This window comes from Bactrocera tryoni, unplaced genomic scaffold, assembly GCF_016617805.1.
Source record: "Bactrocera tryoni isolate S06 unplaced genomic scaffold, CSIRO_BtryS06_freeze2 scaffold_11, whole genome shotgun sequence".
Classification (NCBI taxonomy): domain Eukaryota; kingdom Metazoa; phylum Arthropoda; class Insecta; order Diptera; family Tephritidae; genus Bactrocera; species Bactrocera tryoni.
The window spans coordinates 8,644,590-8,668,607 of record NW_024395824.1 but is presented as its reverse complement, the minus strand read 5'-3'; the positions used below and the strand labels follow the sequence as shown (position 1 = coordinate 8,668,607).

Sequence of the window (24,018 nt, the reverse complement as noted above, 5' to 3'; positions counted from 1 at the left end):
TCTTTATCTTTATTTTTGTTTTTTAGAAGGTTTTACGGAGCGCATGAAGACACGTCCGTTTGGATTGAAAGCTCGCTCTAATTTTTAAATCGCAGAAAGTTATAAAGTGTGAAAGGTGAACTTTCTGAATATGTGATAGTTATTTTTGAGAAACGAAAATTAGTTGGTGAAATTTTAGTTTGAATGAAAAAAGGAAAAATCCTATGTTAAATGTATGGGAACCTAAAAAAAAAAATAGCGCCCCTTAGAGTTAAGCTATAGCACCTGGCTTGAGGGAGGATTTTTTGTTGTCAATCACTAACATTTGAGTAAGCGTTGAAAAAAAAATCAAAAATTTTTTTTGAAGCACCCTAATCTACATATTTCATTAACTTTGTAAATCACTAAGGAATAATAGAATCACAAATATCTTATCATTTAAAATATGTCACAGGTCCGAATATGTACATATAGTATGCGTCCTGTTACAGTGTATAAAAATGCAGGTAGAAAAGAAGAGGCCACGTCTTCCGCCCTATGTCTAATCATATGCTATAGTTTTGTTCAAGATTCATGGAATGTAATTATAATATGTAATAATGTACACGAAAGAAAACACGAAGCCGTTTAAATATTGCATTGTTCTGTACAATGATTCAGAAATATTTACGAGCTATCAAGACTCATCTCAAATGATGATTCAACTTTAACTTGTTCAGCAACAACTATTAGTATAATACAATACATATGTACATGTGTAAACAAGAATTACTGTGTCCTGCCAGTAGTTGTGAGATTCTGCCGCTACAACAACAAAAACAACAGAAGCTATGTGATTTTATTCTATTTTTTTAAGTAAAAAAATTCAAATGATTACAAGAATATTGAACACATGCATATGGTTTGAAGTATAATTTTTTTATATATGAATTGTTTTCACTTTTAACATAAAACGATAGAAAATAGCCTGAGCCCCTCCGAGATTCCGACTCCATCCTCATCAATTTTCAACCAAATATACATAGTATATTTCGAAATTGACGGTGATTTTTCAAAAAATACCTTCGTTAGGACCTTCTTCAGAAATACCTGTGCAAATTTTCACGTCTTTCCGTGCAGTGGTTCGGACGTCATGCGGGTACATAACGAAATAGCGTTTAATTTTTATATATAAGATGTATACAAGTGTTCTTTAATTATGAATGGTGTTATGAATACACTTTTTTCAGGTTGTATATGCGTTATATAGGTCTACTCGGAAACTCCAAACATATTCCCATACAGTTGTTTTTAAATAAAATTGTGTAATCAATATATATAAAATACAAAATTTATTTACTCGAATGTCACAATATACGTAATTATTAATTTTATCTTAGCAGAGTTTTGAACAAAACAACCAAATAATATGAGCTGATAAGAATAATACAAGTAACTTTATACACTGATGCAACCAATATAGCCTAAAAAGCAAGGATTGCATTATTCATTATAGCATTATTGTAGAAATACAGCCTACCTATTCCATCTTACAAGTGCCTGCGGTATTGTATCAAGTGGGTCATGTAACAAATATTGTCGTATACCTCGGAAGTATTGCTGTAAAAATAAATCCCAATCTAATTGTGTCATATCGAAGAAAAATATATCCTTATCTTTATCGGATAGGCGATTCCACAGATTGATCACGTTATCAATTTTGAAATCCCACTGTCGCATTGAGAAGTATTCAATCACACGCATAAATCTATGAATTTTTTTGTAAGTATTTAGCAACCTTAAGGGAAATAATAAAAAGAAGAAGAAGCAAATTAGTAAACATCTTAAAATAGCGTTTTAGTCTCACCGAGGTTTTTTTCCCATGCACATGCAAAATACATCAAAAATAGTAGCGGGAACATAGTGCAAAAAAAAAATTGACAATAAGTGCAGAAACTTGTTCGGAGTATTGGCGTAACACAAATACCAAAGAGCTTTGATTGTGGGGTACATTAGGCCATATTTCGTTGTTTTGGTAGTAAAATCGCCCCAAGTCAGCTGATTGAATTTTGATGTGCAGAAATTATAAACTGGTATATCTTTTTCAAGTGAGATGATACTGTAGATTTAGTAAATGACCGTAAAAATTTAGAAGACCTCCTTATGTACTATAAGTAAATTTAATTCATAAACTAACACATATCGATCTTACTTGTGTTTTTGTGATATGTCCCATGCCGCTGCAATTATGCTATTCACACATAAATCAACTGGAACCATATTAGCGACAGCACGTGGGTCACACCGTAGTGTTCGTATGACACCTGTGCCAGCTCCAGCAATAGCTCCTGTTGGTCCATAAAAGTTGTCTATCCAACCGCAAACGGGATCGCGATACGTAGAAATTACTAATAAAAAGTGTTTTAAAAAATTTGCTTAAAGAAACTTCTCACATCGTAAAAACATAAAAATGATACATGCATATTTAAATTGAGCACTAATATTTCAGAACTGTGAAAATGTACTTTTTTAAAAGGCCTTTTTTATTATAATTTTATGTTTGCAAATCAATAAAAACATAGTTTGTTGCTTTGCAATTCTACAGATTAAGTTATATTTTTAAGTTATCAAAATCATCACAAACATTTTTATTTCATCACAAGTAAAGAGGACCTAAGTTCGGACATAAATGAACATTTTATACTCTTGGAACTTGCAAGAATGAAAGCCACGGAAGTATCTTCAGCTACATATGGCATGTTAGTATGGTGTCTAGGGCGAGTTTTCACCGTTATATGAGAAACACGTTCTCTCAATTTAATTAAGATAACTCACATATTGGCCGATATATGCGGTACGAAGTTACCCGGAAGTTTATAAATCTTTGTATTAGGTATATGGGGACTAATGGAAGTTTTGATCCGGTTCAACCCAGTCACTCGCGTTTCTCGCGGCAACTCGAGCCCTTCGTCTGCGACGGGTAGTGGTTTGACTAAGAATGCCATTGACGAGAAGGGAGTCGGTGAAGGTGTTGATGGCTCCACTGTGAATGGCGGTCAGTACCTGTCGGAAGTCTGTTGCGTCCGAAGTCCGGTCGGCGTACTGTACGATGTCGTCGACGTAGTCAAGGAAAGCCCTTTTGATGCTCCTCCCCCCTCTGGTGGCTGTGGGAGTTTCGAGATGTAAAAGTTAAACAGTAATGGGGAGAGGACACCACCCTACGGAACCTCCTGTTTAATTCTTCTCAGTTTATATGTTTCACCTCGCAACGGATGATTGACGACCGCTCAGGTAGTTCATGGTCCACCTCTTCCGCCCTGGAGGAAGTGTGGTTTTCTCAATGTACTGCAGTAGCGTTGTGTGGTTGACTGTGTCAAAAGCTTTTGACAAGTCCAAAGCTACGAGGATCGTTCTCTCACATGGTGGTTTCTGATTGAGCCCACGAACTATCTGAGCGTTTATGACTCTAAGCTCAGGTGGTGAGTAAAAGTCGGGAGTAGCAAGACCTCAAGTGTCTTCACTACTGGGGAGAGGAGAGTTATCGGACGATAGGTCTCCCCTTTGTTCCCAGGTTTCAGTAGTGGGAAAACTCTTCCGACTTTCCACACATCGGGTATTTGAAGAGTGGTCAGCGACAGGTTGAGGACCTTGGTGAGATAGCTTACTCTCGTCGAGCCTAGATGCTTTAGTATAAGCATGTTGATTCAGGGCCAAGGACTTCAGGTGCTCTATCCATTTCGTCCGCTTATGGTGGTTTACCATTCTTCGAATCTCCAAATTGAGATCCCTTATTCGGGGATCCCCGGGATCGGCATGGCGTAAGGTATTGCGCTCATTAGCTAAAACGACTGCTTCGGCTGGGAAATTGGGCGGGATGAAGCGAGCAGTAGCTGCTGTGATCACCTTGCGGAATCGACGTTCGCCATCGCATACGTCCGTAGGAAAGTGTAGAGCGTTGAAGGTGGTCTCAATAAATTCTGTGAAGCCGACCCAGTTAGCTTTGTTAAAGTTAAGGAAGGGACGGTTGTTCACAGAAACAAAATTGGGAGGTTTCTTGATCGAGATAATTATGGGCAGATGGTCTGATGCGAGAGTTAGCATAGGTCGCCAGGTTATGCTATTTATCAGACCACCACTAGCAATGGTAATACCGGGCGAACTATTACAGGTGCCCATAACTCTGGTGGGGGCTTCGACATTCATTGTGCAGAATGTCGGATCGTCAATCTGTTCCGCCAGCTCCATCCCCCTATGATCGTTTGGCAGGCTGGAATGCCAAAGATCGTGGTGCGCGTTAAAGTCGCCTAGTACCAGACTTTTTTCACCACGAAGTAGCGCGCTTATATTCGGGTGATATCCTGTAGGGCAACATGTAAATGGGGGGATGTATATATTAAATATTTCGAGCTCGACATCGCCTGATCGGATAGCTATACCCTGACATTCTAGGGTAGTATCCCTGCGGTCGATGTCTTCATCGATTAGACGCTACTGCACGGTGTTGTGCAATATGAAGACTAGGCCACCACCATTATCTTGCTCGCGATTTTTACGTATTACGTTGAAACCGGCACAACTCATAAGATCTGAGCGGCTGATTAGTTTGGTTTAATAATAATGCCTACATCATCATACGTATGTATTTCATAAAAGTACCTGTTTTTATTAAAGTTATCGCTTCCATGGACAGACGGGCGAATGTACAGACATCAAGATCTCAAATCATTTATATATATATGTAGACATAGCCAATAAAGTCTGGTTTTACCTGACTTATTTAAGTGAAATGAAAATATAATAAAAATAGATAATTCAGTACAAATTTTTCGGGTGTATTTCCTCCTTAAATTCCTAAGTTCAAAATGCAAAAACAAAAATGTATATTCCTATTTTCATTTTTGTGACAACGAGAATTTAGTGTAAGAAAAAGTAAACATATGCACCCCAAAGTCTGCGTTCAATTTGCTCGAATTGAAAATACCCTTACTTTTCATGACTTTGTATTCTTTTGTGTACATTCTATTGTGTTTTAATATAACTAAGAGCTCATGACGTGTGTTAATAATATTAAAAAAAATAAACCCAAAGAAAACGAAATAAGCTCGTTGGGAAAAAAATAACGATTAAATTGTGGAAAGATGACAAAGGTTTCAGAAAAACAAACTATTGAAAAAACGTATTAGAACCAGCGTATGGTAAGAAATTTAAAAAAAAAAAAAACGGAACTGGTCGTCAAAAAACATTATCAGCCCCTGAATTACGTAATTTTATAATAAACTAGCTGACCCCTCAGTCGTTGTCCTGCGTGAAATTATAGGCTTTGAAATGAAAAAAAAGTTGAAATTATGTTGTGTCGAAAATGATTTATTTTCGATTTTTCTACATTTTTTTAGTGTAGCGCAGCTTAATAAACATATTTTTTTTGATTTCTGTTCTGGTGCGTAAACATACAAAGAAGATGGGTTTCCAACTCGTCAACACGCCACATACATCCGGCCAATTTTCCCTGTAAATTGAATACGTTTGAAATGAAATGGCTGTCCCTTGTATTCGATAACTGCGTCATTATCAGTAGGGTTCCATTACACAGTTTCGGCGCATGAAGATTGTGAAACATAATAATAACAGATCCAACTTTGAGACGCAAATGATGCAATGATGGTATGCTACCAAGGCTCTCCAAAGAATTTGCAAATTCCACTGGATAATTTACGGTTTCGTCTTTCTTGTCAAGACGATCGAACGATTTATATGAGCGCAAACCTCTCGAAATCTGACTTTGAATCTTCCAGTTTAAGTCATTAACATCGGTATTTTCGGCAACTAAAATTGCGCGTGCACTCAAGCAATTGCAGTTACGATAATTTTGCCAATGTGCGGATAAACATTCGTGACGAGTTCATCTTCCGTTGAAGTGAATTGACAAAAGGGATGTGAAATTGATATCAAACCACTGGAAGTATCAACCGAAATTTGCCCATTTCCAATTCTTAGCGAATACAATGTAAAATGTTATCGGCAATGTCATTTTTTCGTATCCCATAATTAACGCGAATTTGAAGGCTGATATGTCGAAATGATCTTCGCGAAAACTATGCGAACTTCAGTGGCATGCGAAGTAATTATTGCATTGTCCTTCGTCTGTTTCCAGTGATTAGCATGTTCCAGCAAACGCAACTGCTGGCATGCTTCTCAAAAAGTTGCACACACTGTACCATTCACAATACGCAATGACTTAAATAAAGTTGAACCGCGAGACGCACAACAGTCGGAAAACTTTCATGAATTGCAAAAGTAAACATCCTACAAAGCGCTTTATTGCGGTTCACATATCAACCCATTTGATACTGCTGATTTCATATTGTTCAATGCCAATAACCGCTATGTTGCTTTCTTTGGTGACGTGCTTGCAAACGTATTTGATCGATTTCACCAATCTACAATATTCAACATTGACATTAGTTTTGAATGTTAATTAGACAAAAGTGGCGAATATGGTACGATCCATATGTTTTCAACTTCGATGTGTTGTTAACGTCGATATTCACGACTCTAAATGCTAAATGTTCTGCCATTATCGTCTGGTGAGCGACGCCGATACAGTGAATATCCATCATTTCCCATTTCCGTTTCCGAAAGAAAAGCACATGAGTAGTGTTTCGTGCATTTATTGTCAGACATACAAACTAAAGTGGGATTGTAAGGTTCCCAAAGTCCATGAACCATATTGGTTTTCACCACTTCGTATAATTTTGGATCTACATATCTCTGAATCAGGAATGTGTATGAAAAATGTTAATTTTTGGAATTGTCCAATTTTCCGACTTCTCCTCATGGAAAGTATAAAGTATTTGTTTCTAAACCTTTCCCGATCCACAACAAATAACATTTAAAAATTTCATCAACCGTTCTCTTAGTGTTACTAACAAACAAACATTCATTTTTATATACATATGTACATACTTATGTATGTATGTATGTACGTAACGTTTGTATGGGGAAAAGAAAAAGGCTGTTTTTAGGGGTTTTCCGGAAATTATTCGATTTTTCTCGCCGTAAAAACCATCTTTGAACTTCAACGAACATTTAAGAAAAAGAATTGGCCAAATTGGTCCAGGCGTTATTGAGTTATGAGCGTACATACATTTTGGCGATTCATTTTTATTTATATAGATGTAGTGAAAGTTAACCCTGGAAACAAAGATTATTGATTACGTAAATATAACCTTAAAAAAACAAATTATAGCCGAAATAACAACAGCGCCTCAGTCATTTCTTCTTTTCGCTATTTAGCGCCAATTCGAAAGACCAAGTGTAGGCAGGTCCATCTCCACCTGATCTTTCTAACGGAGCGTCTTCTTCTTCCATTGCTTCAACCGGCGGGTACTGAATCGAAAACTTTCACATTTGGAGTATTCTAGCCTAACCAGCGCAGCCGCTGTCTCTTGATTTGCTGAACTATGTCTATGTCGCCATATATCTCGTACAGATCAGCGTTCCATCGTCTGCGCTTTTCGCCGTCGCCCTTGTTCGTCGATAGAGGACTTTATTTTTTAATTGCCTACTCAGTCCAAAGTAGCAGCTGTTGGCAAAAGTGATTCTGCGTTGGATTTCAAGGCTGATAAAGTTGTTGGTGTTGAAACTTTTTCCAAGGTAGACGAAGTTATATACGACTTCAAAGTTGTAACTTCCAACAGTGACGCCTGAGCCAAGTCGCGAATGCCATAACTGTTTGTTTGATGACAGGAGATATGGAGGCAGTTCCTTTTCGTACTTTCGAAGGCGGCTTTAAAATCGACGAAGAGGTGGTGTGTGTCGATCTTCATTTCACGAGTGTTTTACAAGATTTGTTGCATGGTGACAAATCTGGTCGATTGTAGATTTTCCGGGTCTAAAGCCACCACAGTCCAATCAATTTTTTGACGGTGGATTTCAGTCTTTTACAATCTACGGAGGCTTATCCCACCGTAATTTGCGCAGATTTTGGCGTCCCCATTTTTGTGCGAGCATACTTAGGTTCTAATCGGCGGGCTTGCATCCGACCATAACTTGCGAAGCATAAGTTTCTTCACCTTGTCAGTTTTTCGCCGCCGTATTTGAATAGCTCGGCCGGTAATCCATAGGTTCCTGCCGCTTTGTTGTTCTTTAAGCGGGTCATTGCTATTCAATCCTCATCATAGTCGGGCACCAACATATCCAAGACAATTAAATTTGCCCTCCAATCACCTGATATTTTTGGTATCTGTTAGAAAAAAGAATTTGTCAGAAATAACAAATAAAGATGATTTGAAGTGTTAAGCCCTCGGAATGGCCCCGGATTACAGTTGAGGACACAGATAAGTTGGTAAGATCAATGCCAAATCGATTGAGTTAGATTTTAAAACAACGGAGCTACACAACAAAATAATTGTTAATGCTTTTGTAATAAATTTTAAAGTTGAACCCGAATTTATGGTGCCTGTATTTACTTGGTGTTACACTAAAATCTCGTTATCACAAAAATGAAAATAGGAATATTCAGTTTTATTTTTACATTCTGAACCTAAAAATATATAGTAGAAATGCATTACGTTTTTACTTCACTTAAAAACATGTGCCGAGTGAACGCATACTATATTGGTTATGTTTATATATAACTCCGTATCTATCTCTAATAGTTTTACGTGTTACGAACAACTGTTAGGTGAACAATAATATTATACCCCGCGCAACATGTTGCAATTGTTTCCTGTTGAAGACAAAAAATATAATAACATAAAAGATTTACCTATGCCAGGCCGAAACATCCCTACTGGCAATTTATTTCCGTATATCTTTATTATATCCTCAGCAACAGCTTTTGTGAAGGTATAAGTATTCGGCCATTTACCCAATAGTCTAGATTCATTTATAGATGAGAGGTAAGTTGAATGTGAACGGGATTTAGACAAACTTACACAGGTGTGATTGATTCCAGTAGCTTGTCCGGCATGCATTCTGTCAAAAGTATTAAGTCGTTCGAATCACTAGGTGGTGAATAAAATTTCTCATCGATTTGGCGGAGGGGACATTGGGTATATGCTGTGGAGACGTGCAAGACACTTTTTAGATGTTTCATTTCACTACAAAGCAACATAATATCGCGCGCTGCTTTCACATTTATTTGCATAGCAATTTTCAATTTTTCATCAAATCGCACGGTTGCTGCCATGTGAAACACTATGTTCACCCGTTGAATAAGCAGCTTTCGATCTTCTCGACTAAGACCCAAGTCGGGCAACAAGCAATCCCCTGCAATGCCTTGAAACTGATGACGAAACTTAGGTGCCACCTTTTTCATAACATTAAAAATCTGTTAAGTTAAGAAAATTATAAGCAATTTTTTTGAAAAAGGTGTACGTAAATTCCAAAGTGAATATATAGAGTAGATTACCGGATCATCAAATATCTCCTCCGCACGTGTATGCACATCCTTGTTGTTTTTCTTACGAATTAAAATATAAATATTTTCTATGCCAGGGCATGACGTAAATAATTTATTTAGTAATACTATAAAAAACGGAATATAAAAGTCAGTAAATATATCAAAACATATTTGTTTAATAATTACAAAACCCGTCTCACTTTTTCCAAGAAAGCCTGTTCCTCCAGTTATTAGTATATTGGCACCCTCGTAGAAGTGCTGAAGTGGAGTTGCCTTTTCTTCTACCATTAACTCGCTTATGCGCATAATTATTTGTTGTTGTTGGTCTGTTTTTACTTTAATGACGATTAAATCGAAAATAGTGAAAGCGCTTTTATAAGCTGGAAAAGCATAAAATATTAATTTATTTATACATGTACATTAGGGTGTTTTTTTTTTAACTATTAATTTTTTTCAGTCTCTATACGAAATTTCTTTGGAATTACCCTAAGAGATCCCTGAAAATACACTACTCTAAACCTGATTTTTCCATGAAATCCGCATTTTTTTGTATATATTTCGTAAATGACAAGAGTTTTAGAAAAAATATTCATCACAAACCTGTAGGAAATTTTATTTGTTACAAAAAAGGTCCGAGGTCAAAATCGCTATCATTAATACTTCTCGAGATATTCAGCTTTTTAAGTAAGGCCTCATAGAATTTTCATAGATGGTATGTAATAAAAAATTGTCAATGGAATTGTATATCGGCCAACGCTGGAGCTTAATAGAGCAATAACAGTGTAGCTTTGTGCCTAAAATGGATAAAATCGGAGGATTTTGAAACTTTCGGCTGAATTTACTTCATATATGTATATGCTAATATTTATAAAATTGCGTGAAAATAAGTTCTAAAGTATACCTGAATAATGTCAAAAATTAATGCAATCAGTCCAGACCTTTTCTTCCCGTAATATACCCCATATAATGATTTCGGTTGGTGAAAATGTGTGGTAACTTAATGAAATTAATTGGGCACGTTTTCTTAAAAGTTATATTATATTAATGGGTTGGTGCACAATATTTAGTCCCTACGGTTAAGTTTATATTACATACGAAAGGACCCCGGCCATGCGTTGCTATGGCTAACGCATAATAAACTATTCAATACAGTAAAATTGTATTTATGAATAAAAACGAAATTATTATTTCCGGTGTAAGAATGCTCGGGGTTAAAATTTTAACAATACTTTCAAATTTGAAATGAACGTGGCTAAATGAGCACCGACCCCCCTCTTAATATAACATCACTACACCCCCACATACACACCATACTCAACACCATCTACATCATCCACATCATCCACATCTCACACTCAACACACCGGCATCATATACACCACACACGAGGACACCGAACACAATGAACAAAAGGGACTGGCGGACGGCGTACAGGCCCCTTTCTTATTCTATCCGTGCGCATATACGTACGTACCAGTCAACCGCTTTTTTTAATTCGTCTCTTTTGCCGCTCAGTAGTCGCCAACACAACGGGTAAGTTTGCCGCGAGTCTTTTGCGAACAAAGACTTAAGAGTTTTAAATATGGTCCTTCGAAGCCGTACCGGACGGCAGTAGTGGAAAAAAAAAAAAAAAAAAAATATTATAATAATAACAATTAAAAAAAAAAAATCGGTCACGGTAACGCGGTAACCAAATTAGGAAAAAAGTGTTATAAAAAAAAAAAAAAAATAATAATAATACAAATAATTGTGAAAAGAGTGGTGACGTGACTTATTTTAAAACGGTTCCAAAAAACCGTTGGTGTAAATAAAAAAAAAAAAAAATAAAAAAAAACCCCAAAAACAAAAACAAAAGTGCCAGAAAAAACAAAAACGGTGAAAGAAATCGTGACAAAATTCGTGCAAAGTGCCAAAAAAAAAAAAAAAAACGGTTAAGCATTGTGAAAATTGAAAAACCCGTTGGTGACAAAACCGTATGAAAAATAATATATATACACATATATAGAACAAAACCGCGTTCACGCCTGGAACCGAAACAAAAAAAAAAAAAGAAGGTGAAAAAATTGTGTAAAAAATCTCGTCAAAGCGCTGGTGAAAAGTGAAAAAAAAAAAACCATTGGTGACAAAAGTAGAAGAAAAAAGCAAAGAATATAAAAAAATTATATACATAAAATTTCATATACATACGACAAAGTTAACAAAAAAGTGCAGTTACAAGAAAAAAAAAAAAACAACAGTGAAGTGACGAAATCGTGGTGCGCAAATTGAAGCACAAGTGAAGTGCTGGGATAGAACCCACAAACAACGAAAAAAAAAAAAACCCAATTGAGACAAAAAGAGGAACGAAGAACTCACAACAACACCAGCACCAAGAACTAGGGAGGAAAACCGGCACAGGCACAGGCACAGACACAGGCACAAGCACAGCCACTCGCAAATTAAGACATACACTCATACAATTAAGTATTATCCCCAAAAGCCCCTGGCGGAAATCCAAGTGAGTGTATCGTTTTCTTATAATATTTACATTTATATACATATATGTATGGTATGAAATCACAAATTTAAATTAGCGGTTCTGACCAAGATTACGGTCGAAAAAAAAAACTGTTACCAAACTGTTTTCCGTTTTCGGTTTATTTTTCGGTAAAAACCGAAAAGCCGCTACAAAAAAAAAAAAAAAAACAGTTATATAAAACTGTTAATAGCGGATTATTGATTGTCGGTGAATGCTTACCGTTGTGTTAAAACACAAAACCTATTCCAAAAAGCTATAAAACATTCAAGTATTTACTTGCAGAAATTTCCAGCAATACCCCTTATACTTAATCAAGTATAAGCAGGATCGCTTAATATAAGCTACGGCATCATAAAAAAAAAAACAAAGCATATGAAAATAACATCTTTTATATTGTACATACATACATACATATATGTCGCATATTAAATATTTATAACATACAAAGAGCCTAACTCGCTCACTTACTACCATAACCATCTTTAACCACAATAAAATCTGTATATTTAACATACATACGCATACATACATCTAAAATTGAAATATTTGTCTTTCTCTTCGCGGCCTCTTCTCACTGCGAACATATATACATACATATGTATGTATATGCGGCGCATTTATACAAATTATATACTTAATAACAAGTGAATTTGCGAAAATTACCTACGGTCGGTTGATTCGCGTTTCGTCGTTTTTTCGTACCGCGAACATATATACATATATACGTATATATATATATACATACGGGCGCATACACATATATACAATATATGCTACAAAACATACCCGATCGACATCGGGTACAATTTATAACAAAAAAAGAGTTGATAACATACTTAAATATGTGTACATATGTAAGTGTATTGTTACATATGTAGATACGCTCTACTGCTTCAAAGTCCACATTGGCATATATTCTCCATGATACCCCTTGGTTTCGTCCAACAAAACCAAGCAGGATTGCGTATAAAATATATTCAAAGTCCACATTGGCATATTTCCTGCAATATTTCTGATTTTGATCAACAAAAACAAGCAGGATTGTGTAAAAAACAAAAGCGTAATACATATGTACATACATGCATATGTACAAAGTGCAGTGACCTCTAATACGAGCGCTCATTAGCACATAATAAATAAAATATCCACCTATAGGTATACCCTATAGGACATTTGGACATAAAAAATATATAAAACAAATATATATAGAAAAATAAAAATATAAAAGGTTTCCGGTCAACAATAAATAATTAAATCAAATTTAAACGATATTCTGCATACGCGTAATATTTTACTTGAAAACTCTTATTTACTTAAAAGAGTTCACGTCTAAAAATTTCGTTCAAAACTCTTATTAACTTAAAAGAGTTCGCGATTACACACACTATTAAATACGTAAAGCTTCTCGTCATATCAAGTTCATTCAAAACTCTTATTTACTTAAGAGTTCTCGTCTAACCATATACATAAATATATACATATATAAACGAAAATATTATTTGATTCTCGGTTTATCAAAAACCCATCGGTTATATTGATTTTTTTGAGACTCTTGTATACAAAAGAGTCCTCTTTTCAACATTTAATATACGAAATATTTTCAAAACATCTAAAAGTCTAGTTTTCACTAAGACGTTTTGATTTATTATATACATCTTTTAAATGAGCTCAGACTCAAAGGAATCTAAAACAACTCAGTTGCTAAAAGTTCCAAAAATGATTACAGACGAAAAAAGTCCGTGTACACCGGCTGAAGCTACACGCTCAAAGCAAGGTGCTACAAAACTAAAGAGGGGTAAAGACATTTCTTATACAAAATTCATTGCTGAGAGTGACAGTTTGATACGATACTGCACTCGATTTTCATCTTCACCGATTCAAGACAATTCTGAATCGGTCTTAGAAATCAAAAGGGATAATTTAGACAATTTCTGGACACGTCTCCAAGCGGCATATGACGCAATCGTAGAATCTGACGACTCAGATCTACCGGAAAATTTTAAATCCTCGGCATACACCAAGTATGAACACTGCCTAGACCAGTTCGAAGACACAAAAGCAATGATTTCTGATCAACTAAAGCTTTTAAGAGCAATTGCACCTACTCCACAACCGAGGGTAGAGCTGCCACAAAGACAAGCCCAAGAGGCAAGTTCAGGCATTCACCTTAAAAAGTGCCAGTATGCGACACAGATATATTTCATGGTGGTTATGAACAGTGGCCGTCCTTCCGGGACATGTTTACTGCTGTGTACATAAACCATCCTAAATTATCACAAGCGCAGAAATTGTATCACCTCAGATACAAAACCAAAGGTCAGGCAGGCGTAATAGTCAAACAGTTCGCTCTCAATGACGAAAATTTCAATTTTGCTTGGGAAGCTCTTAAAGCACGTTACGAAAACGAGAGAATATTGGTCGACAAGCAAGTGACGATACTAATGAATTTACCAAAAATTCAGAAAGAAACCAGTGAAGAATTCATAAAGCTTCAATCCACGGTTTCAAATTGTTTGTCTGTTTTATCAACACAGAATATTCCCACAGATAATGGGACCCCATTCTGGTAAATATATGCACAGCTGCATTACCAGAAAAATCGTTACTTTTGTGGGAGCAATCGCTCTCATCGCGTAGAAAGTGCCCAACGTGGCAGCAAATGAAAGAGTTTCTTACTACCCAATATGAAATCGCAGAAAGGGTAGATAAAAAACTAGTCAGAACGAAAAACGTTCAAAACGACCTCAATAGAAGCTTCAATAGACCCCAAGCAAGTAGTCACAATAATTTAAATAGAAGCTTTTTAAAAATCAATCGTTCACTTCTGAACAATATAAGCAAACGTCATGCGAACTTTGTAGAGGAGGTCACAAACTAAAATCATGCGAAAAATTCAAAAAAATGAATGTTAGCGATCGAAACAATTTCGTAAGAACGAAAAATTATGTACAAACTGTCTGTCACATGCGCATACGCTTAAAGATTGCGAAAGCAAATTTAATTGCGTTTACTGCCATAAAAGACATCATTCTATGTTACATATAACCAATTATTCCAGCTCACCCCCAAACAGCGCAAACGTAAAAAGAGCAACAGGATTAGTTGCAACAACAAATTCTGAAAACTGCCAAGAAGCACCATGCTGCTCAAAGGCGATGAAAACCCAAACGCTACATAGCGAAAACCACAGTAGGGTACTATTACCCACAGCAGTTGTCTCCATCGAACACCGAGGAGAACTGTTCAAACTCAGAGCCTTAATAGACCAAGGATCACAACGATCATTTATAGCGTCTCGGGCACAAAACAGGCTACAGTTACCAACAAAACTGGCCAACTTTGAAATCACGGGAATGGGCGGAAGAGTTGTTCAAAACTCAAATAAAATCTGCCCCATTACCCTCTTTTCCCCCAAAGCGGATAAGCGCATACAAGCAGAAGCTATTGTCTTACCGCAATTAACCAACATGCTACCAAGCTATCATATAAATAGCAAGCATTGGCAAAAGGTTTCACACCTTAAGTTAGCAGACCCCAACTGCAACACTCCCGCTCAAATAGATCTAGGTATTGAGAAAATTACCAAAATACTTCTGGCACAAAATAAATTTTCGGATGGGTCCTAAGCGGACTAGTTGCGGAACCAGTCACAACATTGACAACTCAAGTTGAGGAAGTCTCAAATGAGTACCTCAATTCACAATTGAGAAAATTTTGGGAATTAGAAGAACTCCCCCCCATATCAGTCACAACCCCTGAAGATCAGTATTGTGAGGATTTTTACAAAGCCACAACTACTAGATCAGAAAACGGTCGGTACGTCGTACGATTACCACTTAAGCAACAATTTCCTAACACACTCGCCTTAGGTCACTCCCGCACCTCTGCAATTCAGCAGTTTCTAAGTATGGAAAGAAACCTACTTAAAAAAGGTGAACTCAAATCAGAGTATGATGGTGTGTTAGAAGAATACCTCCATTTAGATCACATGGAGGAAGTAACCCCAGGGGAGAAAACCGTCAACGGCAAATACTACTCCCTTTATCTGCCACATCACGCAGTAGTGAAGCCAGACAAAAAAACAACAAAAGTAAGAGTTGTTTTTAATGCCTCGAAAACCACTAGTTCAGGGAATTCCCTAAATGATATCCTATTTACGGGACCCACACTGCAACCAGATTTAATGCTTCTGATATTAAACTGGCGTATATTCAAATACGTTTTCAATGGGGACGTTGAAAAAATGTATCGGCAAATAGTCGTACATAAAGACGACCAAGATTTTCAACGTATTATGTTCCGAAGATCCCCCACAAGTCCTTTACGCGACTTCAAACTAAAAACAGTTACATTTGGCGTTAACTGTGCACCATATCTAGCCATTCGAACACTCCACGAATTGGCAGACAACACAAAGTCAGAATTTCCTCTGGCAACTGAAGTGTTGAAAACTCAAACGTATGTAGACGATATTCTGTCTGGAAGTCACACTCTTCCACAAGCATACGAGGCCTTACCACAGGTAATAAAAGCCCTCAATTCCGCAAGGTTTCCATTAAAAAAGATTACGGCAAATCACCCAAATATAATCAAAAATATTCCAAACGAAAATTTGTTGGACACTAATTTCCTTATATTCGAAAAGGAAAGTACAACAAAAACACTAGGCATCCAATGGAATGCGATATCGGACCAGTTCTCATACACGACAGAGTCCATATCCGCATTATCAGCCATAACGAAAAGACAGATTTTATCCTCGGTGGCAAAACTTTTCGACCCCGCAGGATGGCTTTCGCCAATAATGATCCAAGCGAAAATCTTAATACAAGAGCTATGGCTAGATGGAACCGACTGGGACGAACAAGTGAAACCTCTTCGCTTAGAAAAATGGTCCCAGTTCGCAAACAATCTGAATGATATTTCTCAGATACAAATTCCACGATGGGTAAACTACTTCCCCGAACACAAAGTCGAATTACATGGCTTTTGTGACGCCTCAGAAAAGGCATATTGCGCTACTATCTATGTGCGCACGCAAAGTGACACCACGACCACAAGCCACTTATTAGTAGCAAAAGCTAAGGTGGCACCTTTAAAAACTATAAGTCTCCCACGACTTGAGTTATGTGGCGCACTACTACTTTCAAAATTAGTAGCCATGGTGCAAATGCACTTAAATATGACAAAGTGCAAACTATATATGTGGTCCGATTCAGAAATTGTACTAGCCTGGTTGGAAAAACCACCACATGCATGGAAGACGTATATTTCTAACCGAACGTCTCAAATTCTTGACCTAGTGGGATCAGCCACTTGGCGTCACGTAGCCAGTGCTGACAATCCTGCCGATCTAGGTACAAGAGGGTGCAAGCCACTGCACCTTGCCACTACCACCCTCTGGTGGAATGGCCCCCGATGGTTGATAGAATCTCCTGACTCTTGGCCACAATCCCCCATGCGCAACATTATCGCACCAGAAGGTCGAAAAATCGCCACCTTTCACACATTATTGGATGATACCGACATCCTTGAACGATTTTCATCGTTTCCAAAAGCTCTCAGAGTAGTTGCTTATATGTTCAAATTTATCGAGCAACTCAAAAGCAAAGTAAAAGGATCACATAATTTCCCATGCAACAAAGTGATGCACCTAGAGTTACAAAAGGCAAAGGTCGCACTAATAGCATATACACAAGCGCGCTATTTCAGCCGCGATATATAACTACTAAGAGAATCGAAGCCGATTGATAAAAAGAGCTCACTCTTAGTTCTAAACCCATTTCTGGACACGAAAGGTCTGCTTCGTGCCAATGGTCGGCTTGCTAATTCGAGCCTAACATATAACGAACGCCATCCCATAATAATCCCAGAGAGGTCACCATTTGCCACACTGTTCCTCCACTACATCCACATTTTAATGCTACACGCCGAACATCGTCTCATGCAACAGATGGTACGCCAGGAGTATTACATCCCCCGTCTTAAGCCGCAAATCAAGAAGGACATCTTCACGTGCAAGATTTGCACCATGCACAAACAGAAGATGCGAACACAGATTATGGCAGCACTTCCACCGGAACGCTGCGACTTTGCTCCGCCTTTTACCACTACAGGTGTTGATTTTGCTGGGCCTTTCCAGTTAAAGGCGTCCATGTTAAGGTCTCCCACTCTCATGAAAAGCTATGTGGCTGTCTTTGTATGTTTCACGACAAAGGCAGTACACCTTGAGCTGTGTAGTAATCTGACGACGGAGGCTTTTCTCGCGGCATTTGCTCGCTTCGTCGCACGACGTGGCTACCCATCAAAAATCATGAGCGATAATGGCAAAACCTTTATCGGAGCTCAACGAGCCACAGAAAAGCAATTTGTGGATTTTTTAAAACAAGTGTCATCCGACATCGTACAAAAGTACCCCCCTCAAGGTATCAATTGGCAATTTATACCCCCAAGCGCTCCTCATATGGGCGGTTTATGGGAATCAGCTGTAAAAAGCTTCAAATCCCATTTCAAACGGGTAGCTGGAAATTATAAATTCAATTACGAAGAGTTCACGACGTTATTAAATCGAATTGAAGCCGTTCTCAATTCACGGCCACTCACAGTATTATCGCAAGACCCCTCAGATCTCACCGCCTTAACTCCAGGGCATTTCCTCAAGGAAGCACCCATCCTGGCCATTCCTGAGCCAAGCGTGGAGTCGCTATCCCTACTAAATCGATGGGAACGAATTAAGAAGAACGAATACATAAAGGATCTCCACAAAAGATACCGCTGGAAGACTCCTGAACAAGCGCCTAAACTTGGAGACTGTGTCCTCATTCACGATGATTGCCTACCCCCTACCGAGTGGCGGCTTGGCCGCATAGAAAAGTTACATTACGGCTCCGACGGTCACATACGAATCGTTGATCTCCGTACGCAAAACCGCTAACCAGACCGCTCGTGAAGCTATGCTTTTTGCCAACTTCCGATAATCGCGAATCCGAAAACCAAAAGAACCAAACCAATAATATCGCGATATAATAAAATCACTAAATTAAACACTAAAACGAAAAACACGCCCGTAACAAACGTTCGAATTAACACGTCGTATCAAATAATCAAGAATACTTACAAGTAATTGTCGATTAATACGACGACATATTCATGCCACATGGCACGATTGCCCATATCAATTTATAACACAGATATGTATCATTAACAATCTTCTCTACACAGATCACCATGGAAGTAGATACACCAGTCGCAACCCCGACAACCGCTCGCGCCACCAATGCGCCACGCACCGGGCCCACACCATCGCCACGAACTATTTCTACAACAACTATTACTACAACAACGCTGGCACCTGTACCAGCAACAACGCCGGCACCTGTACCGGCAACCGCGCCTGCAGCGCTCCTTCCAGCCGTACCTCGCAGTGGCACTCGACCACCACTACGCCAATCACGGACTTCGGAGACCCTAAGGTGCCCCATTTGTCGACGCCCACATAGCCAACACCATTGCGGGATATTTAGGGGTATGAGACCCATGCAGCGGCAACAAGTTGCCCAGGCACACGGGCATTGCCACAATTGCCTGTCACATACACATGCGACTCCGGAGTGTGAGTCACGAGGGCTGTGCCAAATATGCCACAGGCCGCATCACACGCTGCTACACCGCAGCACGGCACGCGAAGTGAATCGGCCACCAACCCATCGCGGCCGCATACCCCGATTGCAACCCGCAGCTCATGGCGCACGACAGCAAGGCGGAACCTCGTCGCGGCGACGACAGCCTGGACCTGCAACAGCTGCAGCGCCTTTTAGGCTAAACAGTCGTTTAGGGGGGCCGGGATGGCTAAATGAGCACCGACCCCCCTCTTAATATAACATCACTACACCCCCACATACACACCATACTCAAAACCATCTACATCATCCACATCTCACACTCAACACACCGGCATCATATACACCACACACGAGGACACCGAACACAATGAACAAAAGGGACTGGCGGACGGCGCCCAGGCCCCTTTCTTATTCTATCCGTGCGCATATACGTACGTACCAGTCAACCGCTTTTTTTAATTCGTCTCTTTTGCCGCTCAGTAGTCGCCAACACAACGGGTAAGTTTGCCGCGAGTCTTTTGCGAACAAAGACTTAAGAGTTTTAAATAGAACGATTTTTAACAATGATATTTAAGTTTTTGATTGACTACATTTCGAAATTTAATTTAATGCAGCTATTCTATTTGCATGATGAGGATCATTTATCCATTACATTTTCAAATCAAAATGGTAATATTTCCTGTAATATTTTTAGTACCAAACGTGTACCGCTGCATAATTAAGGTAAATTGAAATTACGCGGAATAGAATTAGGTGAACCAATTTTCAACTGAGGGTATACATATAGACGTAATTTACGTTTTTATCAATACTGCAGCTATTCCGCTATTTTTTATGTTAGATGTTGCGTTTTGTTTGTTATTAATATCTGTAGGTCCTTCGCCCATAATCACATTACTTTGGCGATGCAACTGTCAATTCGGTTTTCTGTTGTGATATTAAAAAAGTATTACCGATTCCACATCGTGCATCCTTAAAAAAACGTTTTTCTCAGAGGCAACAATCAGTATAATGCATGTATACGAAAAATATTGAAATCTTGCAGTAGTTATGTGTTGTTATCATTATCATTCTTAAAATTTTTTTTAAGTAATAAAATATTTAAAAAATTCTTATAAACATGAATTTTGAAGACATAATTTGAAATATTTCTTTTGTATATATGTATTGTATTGACTTTTAACATAAAGAGATAATAATTCTAATTTTCAGTCGAATCGGTTGAGCTGTTCTAGAATTATAAATAGTTTAACTACCACGATTTTCTTTTGTATATATGTGGTGTTTGAGTACCACGGAAACCCTTTTTCGAAAGAAGTTTCGAACAATAGACTCCGAACCCGAAAATGCCAATGATGGATGACGACTTGATGAGAGAATGCGTAGCCAGGGATAAAGAGTTGCCCAACTCTCCTGTCATTGGAAATAAGGACGTTCCTCAATTGGAATGACTGAAACGGCCATATTGAAAGTCTACCAAAAATATTTGTGAACGGAGCGATTTTTTGCCGCCTTTAAAGATCGATAATAAAAAATGTTAACCAATGAAAATTAAAGCAAATGGGTCAAATCACGTCAAATGGTCCACGAAAATTTCGCAAAATCCCCGATTTTGAAAATTAGCAGTTCACTAGGAAGGGTTATTTCGTCAAAATTCTTTTTTTGTTAAGTTATTGAAGGTTGAAATTTAGAGCATGATAAAATTGTAAAATTATTTTCTCATTAACTATTAGAGATAAATCGATGAAATTTTGTTAAGTCAAAGAAAAATGTTCGTGCTATATTATAACAATTTTTTTAAATAATAATATTTTACATAATTTTTTTTTAAACAATTGAGTCATGAGTTCAAACGATAATTTGAGACGCTCTCACACTGGAATAAGATGGCATCTCTTTATCCCTGGCGTAGCCGTACGCATGTGACGACGTAGATTTTAAGCGACGTATTTTTCCAAAATAAACTGTTAATTTAATTATTTAATTATTTTACTTTTATAAAAACTATTTTCATTAACTAATATTAAATCGCAGTATCCAAGTTTCATTTTAATAAACGAAGTTAATATACAAGTGTGTGGGTAAAAGCCCACATATTTTGGGGACTCAATCAAAGAAAAAAGGATACATTTCCCATCTCTCGACTAATTAATCCGAAAGGACGATGCTGTATCACACTATTATAAATAGGCACAATAACCTTGAGATAATATCTTCTGGTAAGCCGACATATTGGCCTAGTGATGTAATAAAATACCAGATTTAATTGATTTTGCTGTAATCAAAAATATAGATACATCGCACAGAACAGTTGATACATGCACTGACCTATCTTCTGATCTGATCCTGTACTAATAAAGATATGTAAGCAATCTATATTCGTTGATCCAAAAGGGGGTATAACATCTTATAAAACGAATTGGCTAAAATACAAAAAATACGTGAGTAGCCACATTAATATTGAGCATAAAATAAATACAGGAATAGATATTGACGAAAGCATAATAGTGCCCATACACGAGCACACAAGTGCGTTCGATCGGTATGTGGGCGTTTGCGGTTTATCGTGTATGGGCTTGTTCGCGTACCGATCCATGTTCGCGAAAATGTTTGATTTTTTACGATCGGTGCGCGAACATGTTTATCGTGTATGGCGTTGTCGGCGCACAAAATCTCATTTCTCTCGTGTCGCCGAACAGTGAAGATCGCGGACGAACAATGGCAAGTGTAAATAAAGATTTTGTATCAGAGTTTATTGATCTTTTAAAAAATGAAGTGGCAATTTGGCAAACGAAAAGTGATAAGTATAAAAATAAAAGTGAAAAAAATAGAAGTTGGAATAATTTATTAACAAAATATAAAGAAATCGATAAAAGTGCTACATTAGAAACCGTCAAAAAAAAATATAATGGTTTAAGATCATGTTATAGACGCGAATTGCAAAAAGTTCGGAGAAGCGAGAAATCAGGAGCAAGTGCAGAAAATATTTATATACCAACACTGTGGTACTTTGAAAGCTTAAATTTCCTTATGGACCAAGAAATTCAAATGGAGGGAATTTCGTCGTTTGAGGATTGTGACGATGAAGAAAGAGTAAGTAAAAAGACAATATATTGTACATTATAAAGTTTTATTTTCACATTTTATAGAAATTTATTTTGCCACTCAACGGCTCCAACTGTATTAAAATAGTTACAAAATTTGGTACGAATGTTTGCAGAATTTTGTGTTATATTTCCATAGTTCGTCGGCTGCATGTCTTCCAAGTGGACACAATCATTGTTTACATCATTTCTTAAGTAAACAGATGAGTTTGTTTTTATTAAGAAATTATGCAAATAGCAACATGCAAGTGTTATTTTAGCACTTTTTTCGGGGTCCAAATTCATAGTTGTATGTAAAATTCTGAAACGATTTGCTAAAATTCCAAATGAGTTTTTAACAACACGGCGTGCTCTAGATAATCGGTAATTAAATATTTGCTCTTCTACATTTAAATTGCGACGACTATAAGGTTTCATTAAATTTTCTAAAAGAGGAAATGCGTCATCTCCAACAAGCACATAAGGTAGAATATCTTCAGAAAGTGGCAATTTTTCTGGTTGTGGAAGGTTCAGGAGGCCTTCATCATATTTGTATTTAAATTTTGATTGCCCAAATATACCAGAATCAGAAGCTCTTCCATTCATGCTGACCTCTACTGCTAAAAACTCATAATTTGCGCTGACTATCGCCATCAGTACTATGCTAAATTTTTTTTTGTAATTATAGTAATAAGATCCGGATTTAGCTGGTTTTATTGAATTGACGTGCTTTCCATCAATAGCACCTATGCAGTGGTTGTAATTCCTCTTACTTTCAAATTCGGCTGCAATTATTTTCCATTCCTCGGCATTATTTCTCATCTGAAATTATAAAAATAATTTTGTATTTCTTTTTTCTTTCAGGAACCTAACCATAAAAGGCAAAAGATCACAGAAAAGGATTTCTTGATGAAAGCAGTGAACTTTTTGGATAAATCCGAAAGCAATCCAAAAAAAGATGAAGCGAGTATTTATGGAGAAGCATGGGCTGTAACATACCGGAAATTAAATAAGGAGCAGCAATTGTTTGCTAAAAAATTGATTGACGAGGCTTTATTACATGGACAATTGGGAAACTTAAACATAACATCATTTACAAAAAGGTTGAAAATCCTCGGCCACATTTTTCGCATCATAACTATCAGCTTTACAACCGTTCATCTACTTCGCAAGATTCTTCACACCAGCTGTACCAATACAAGTAATTTCGAATGAAGTTATTTCTCTTTCATCAAGTCAGTCATTCCAATATCTATTCGATAGCCCAGAGTTCCAAGATTTTAGCGAATAATATACTTATAGTATTGAATAAAAAGATAGTATAACAATGTTTATGTAAATGCAAATGTGTACCTGAATTGACACCACATTTTGATCTCAATATTGAATTTTTGTTTGTTTATTTAAAATTAATGTATTTAATCTTTTATGTTA

The 24,018-nt window shown here is 37.3% G+C and overlaps 2 protein-coding genes across 5 annotated transcripts; one reads left to right on the top strand and one right to left on the bottom strand.

Annotated features, from left to right (window-relative positions):
* Window positions 1-1,299: 1,299 nt before the first annotated feature.
* On the bottom strand, window positions 1,300-23,400 carry LOC120779475 (fatty acyl-CoA reductase wat-like). 4 transcript variants are annotated; one of them, XM_040111751.1, is made up of 9 exons: window positions 23,358-23,400; window positions 9,562-9,741; window positions 9,371-9,486; window positions 8,895-9,289; window positions 8,726-8,835; window positions 2,171-2,366; window positions 1,826-2,077; window positions 1,499-1,756; window positions 1,300-1,442 (listed from the first exon to the last, which is right to left on the bottom strand). In XM_040111751.1, the coding sequence occupies exons 2-9, from the start codon at window positions 9,665-9,667 to the stop codon at window positions 1,355-1,357; spliced, it is 1,521 nt and encodes a 506-aa protein (XP_039967685.1). In that variant the 5' UTR covers window positions 9,668-9,741; window positions 23,358-23,400; the 3' UTR covers window positions 1,300-1,354. The 4 variants fall into 4 exon arrangements, with proteins under 4 accessions (XP_039967685.1, XP_039967686.1, XP_039967687.1 ...); XM_040111752.1 differs by lacking the exon at window positions 23,358-23,400 and adding an exon at window positions 9,962-9,986; XM_040111753.1 differs by lacking the exon at window positions 1,826-2,077.
* Window positions 22,220-23,875, top strand: LOC120779575. The gene is made up of 3 exons (XM_040111918.1): window positions 22,220-22,594; window positions 23,449-23,687; window positions 23,758-23,875. Exons 1-3 carry the CDS (start codon window positions 22,220-22,222, stop codon window positions 23,873-23,875), a joined length of 732 nt encoding a protein of 243 aa, XP_039967852.1.
* Window positions 23,876-24,018: the final 143 nt, after the last annotated feature.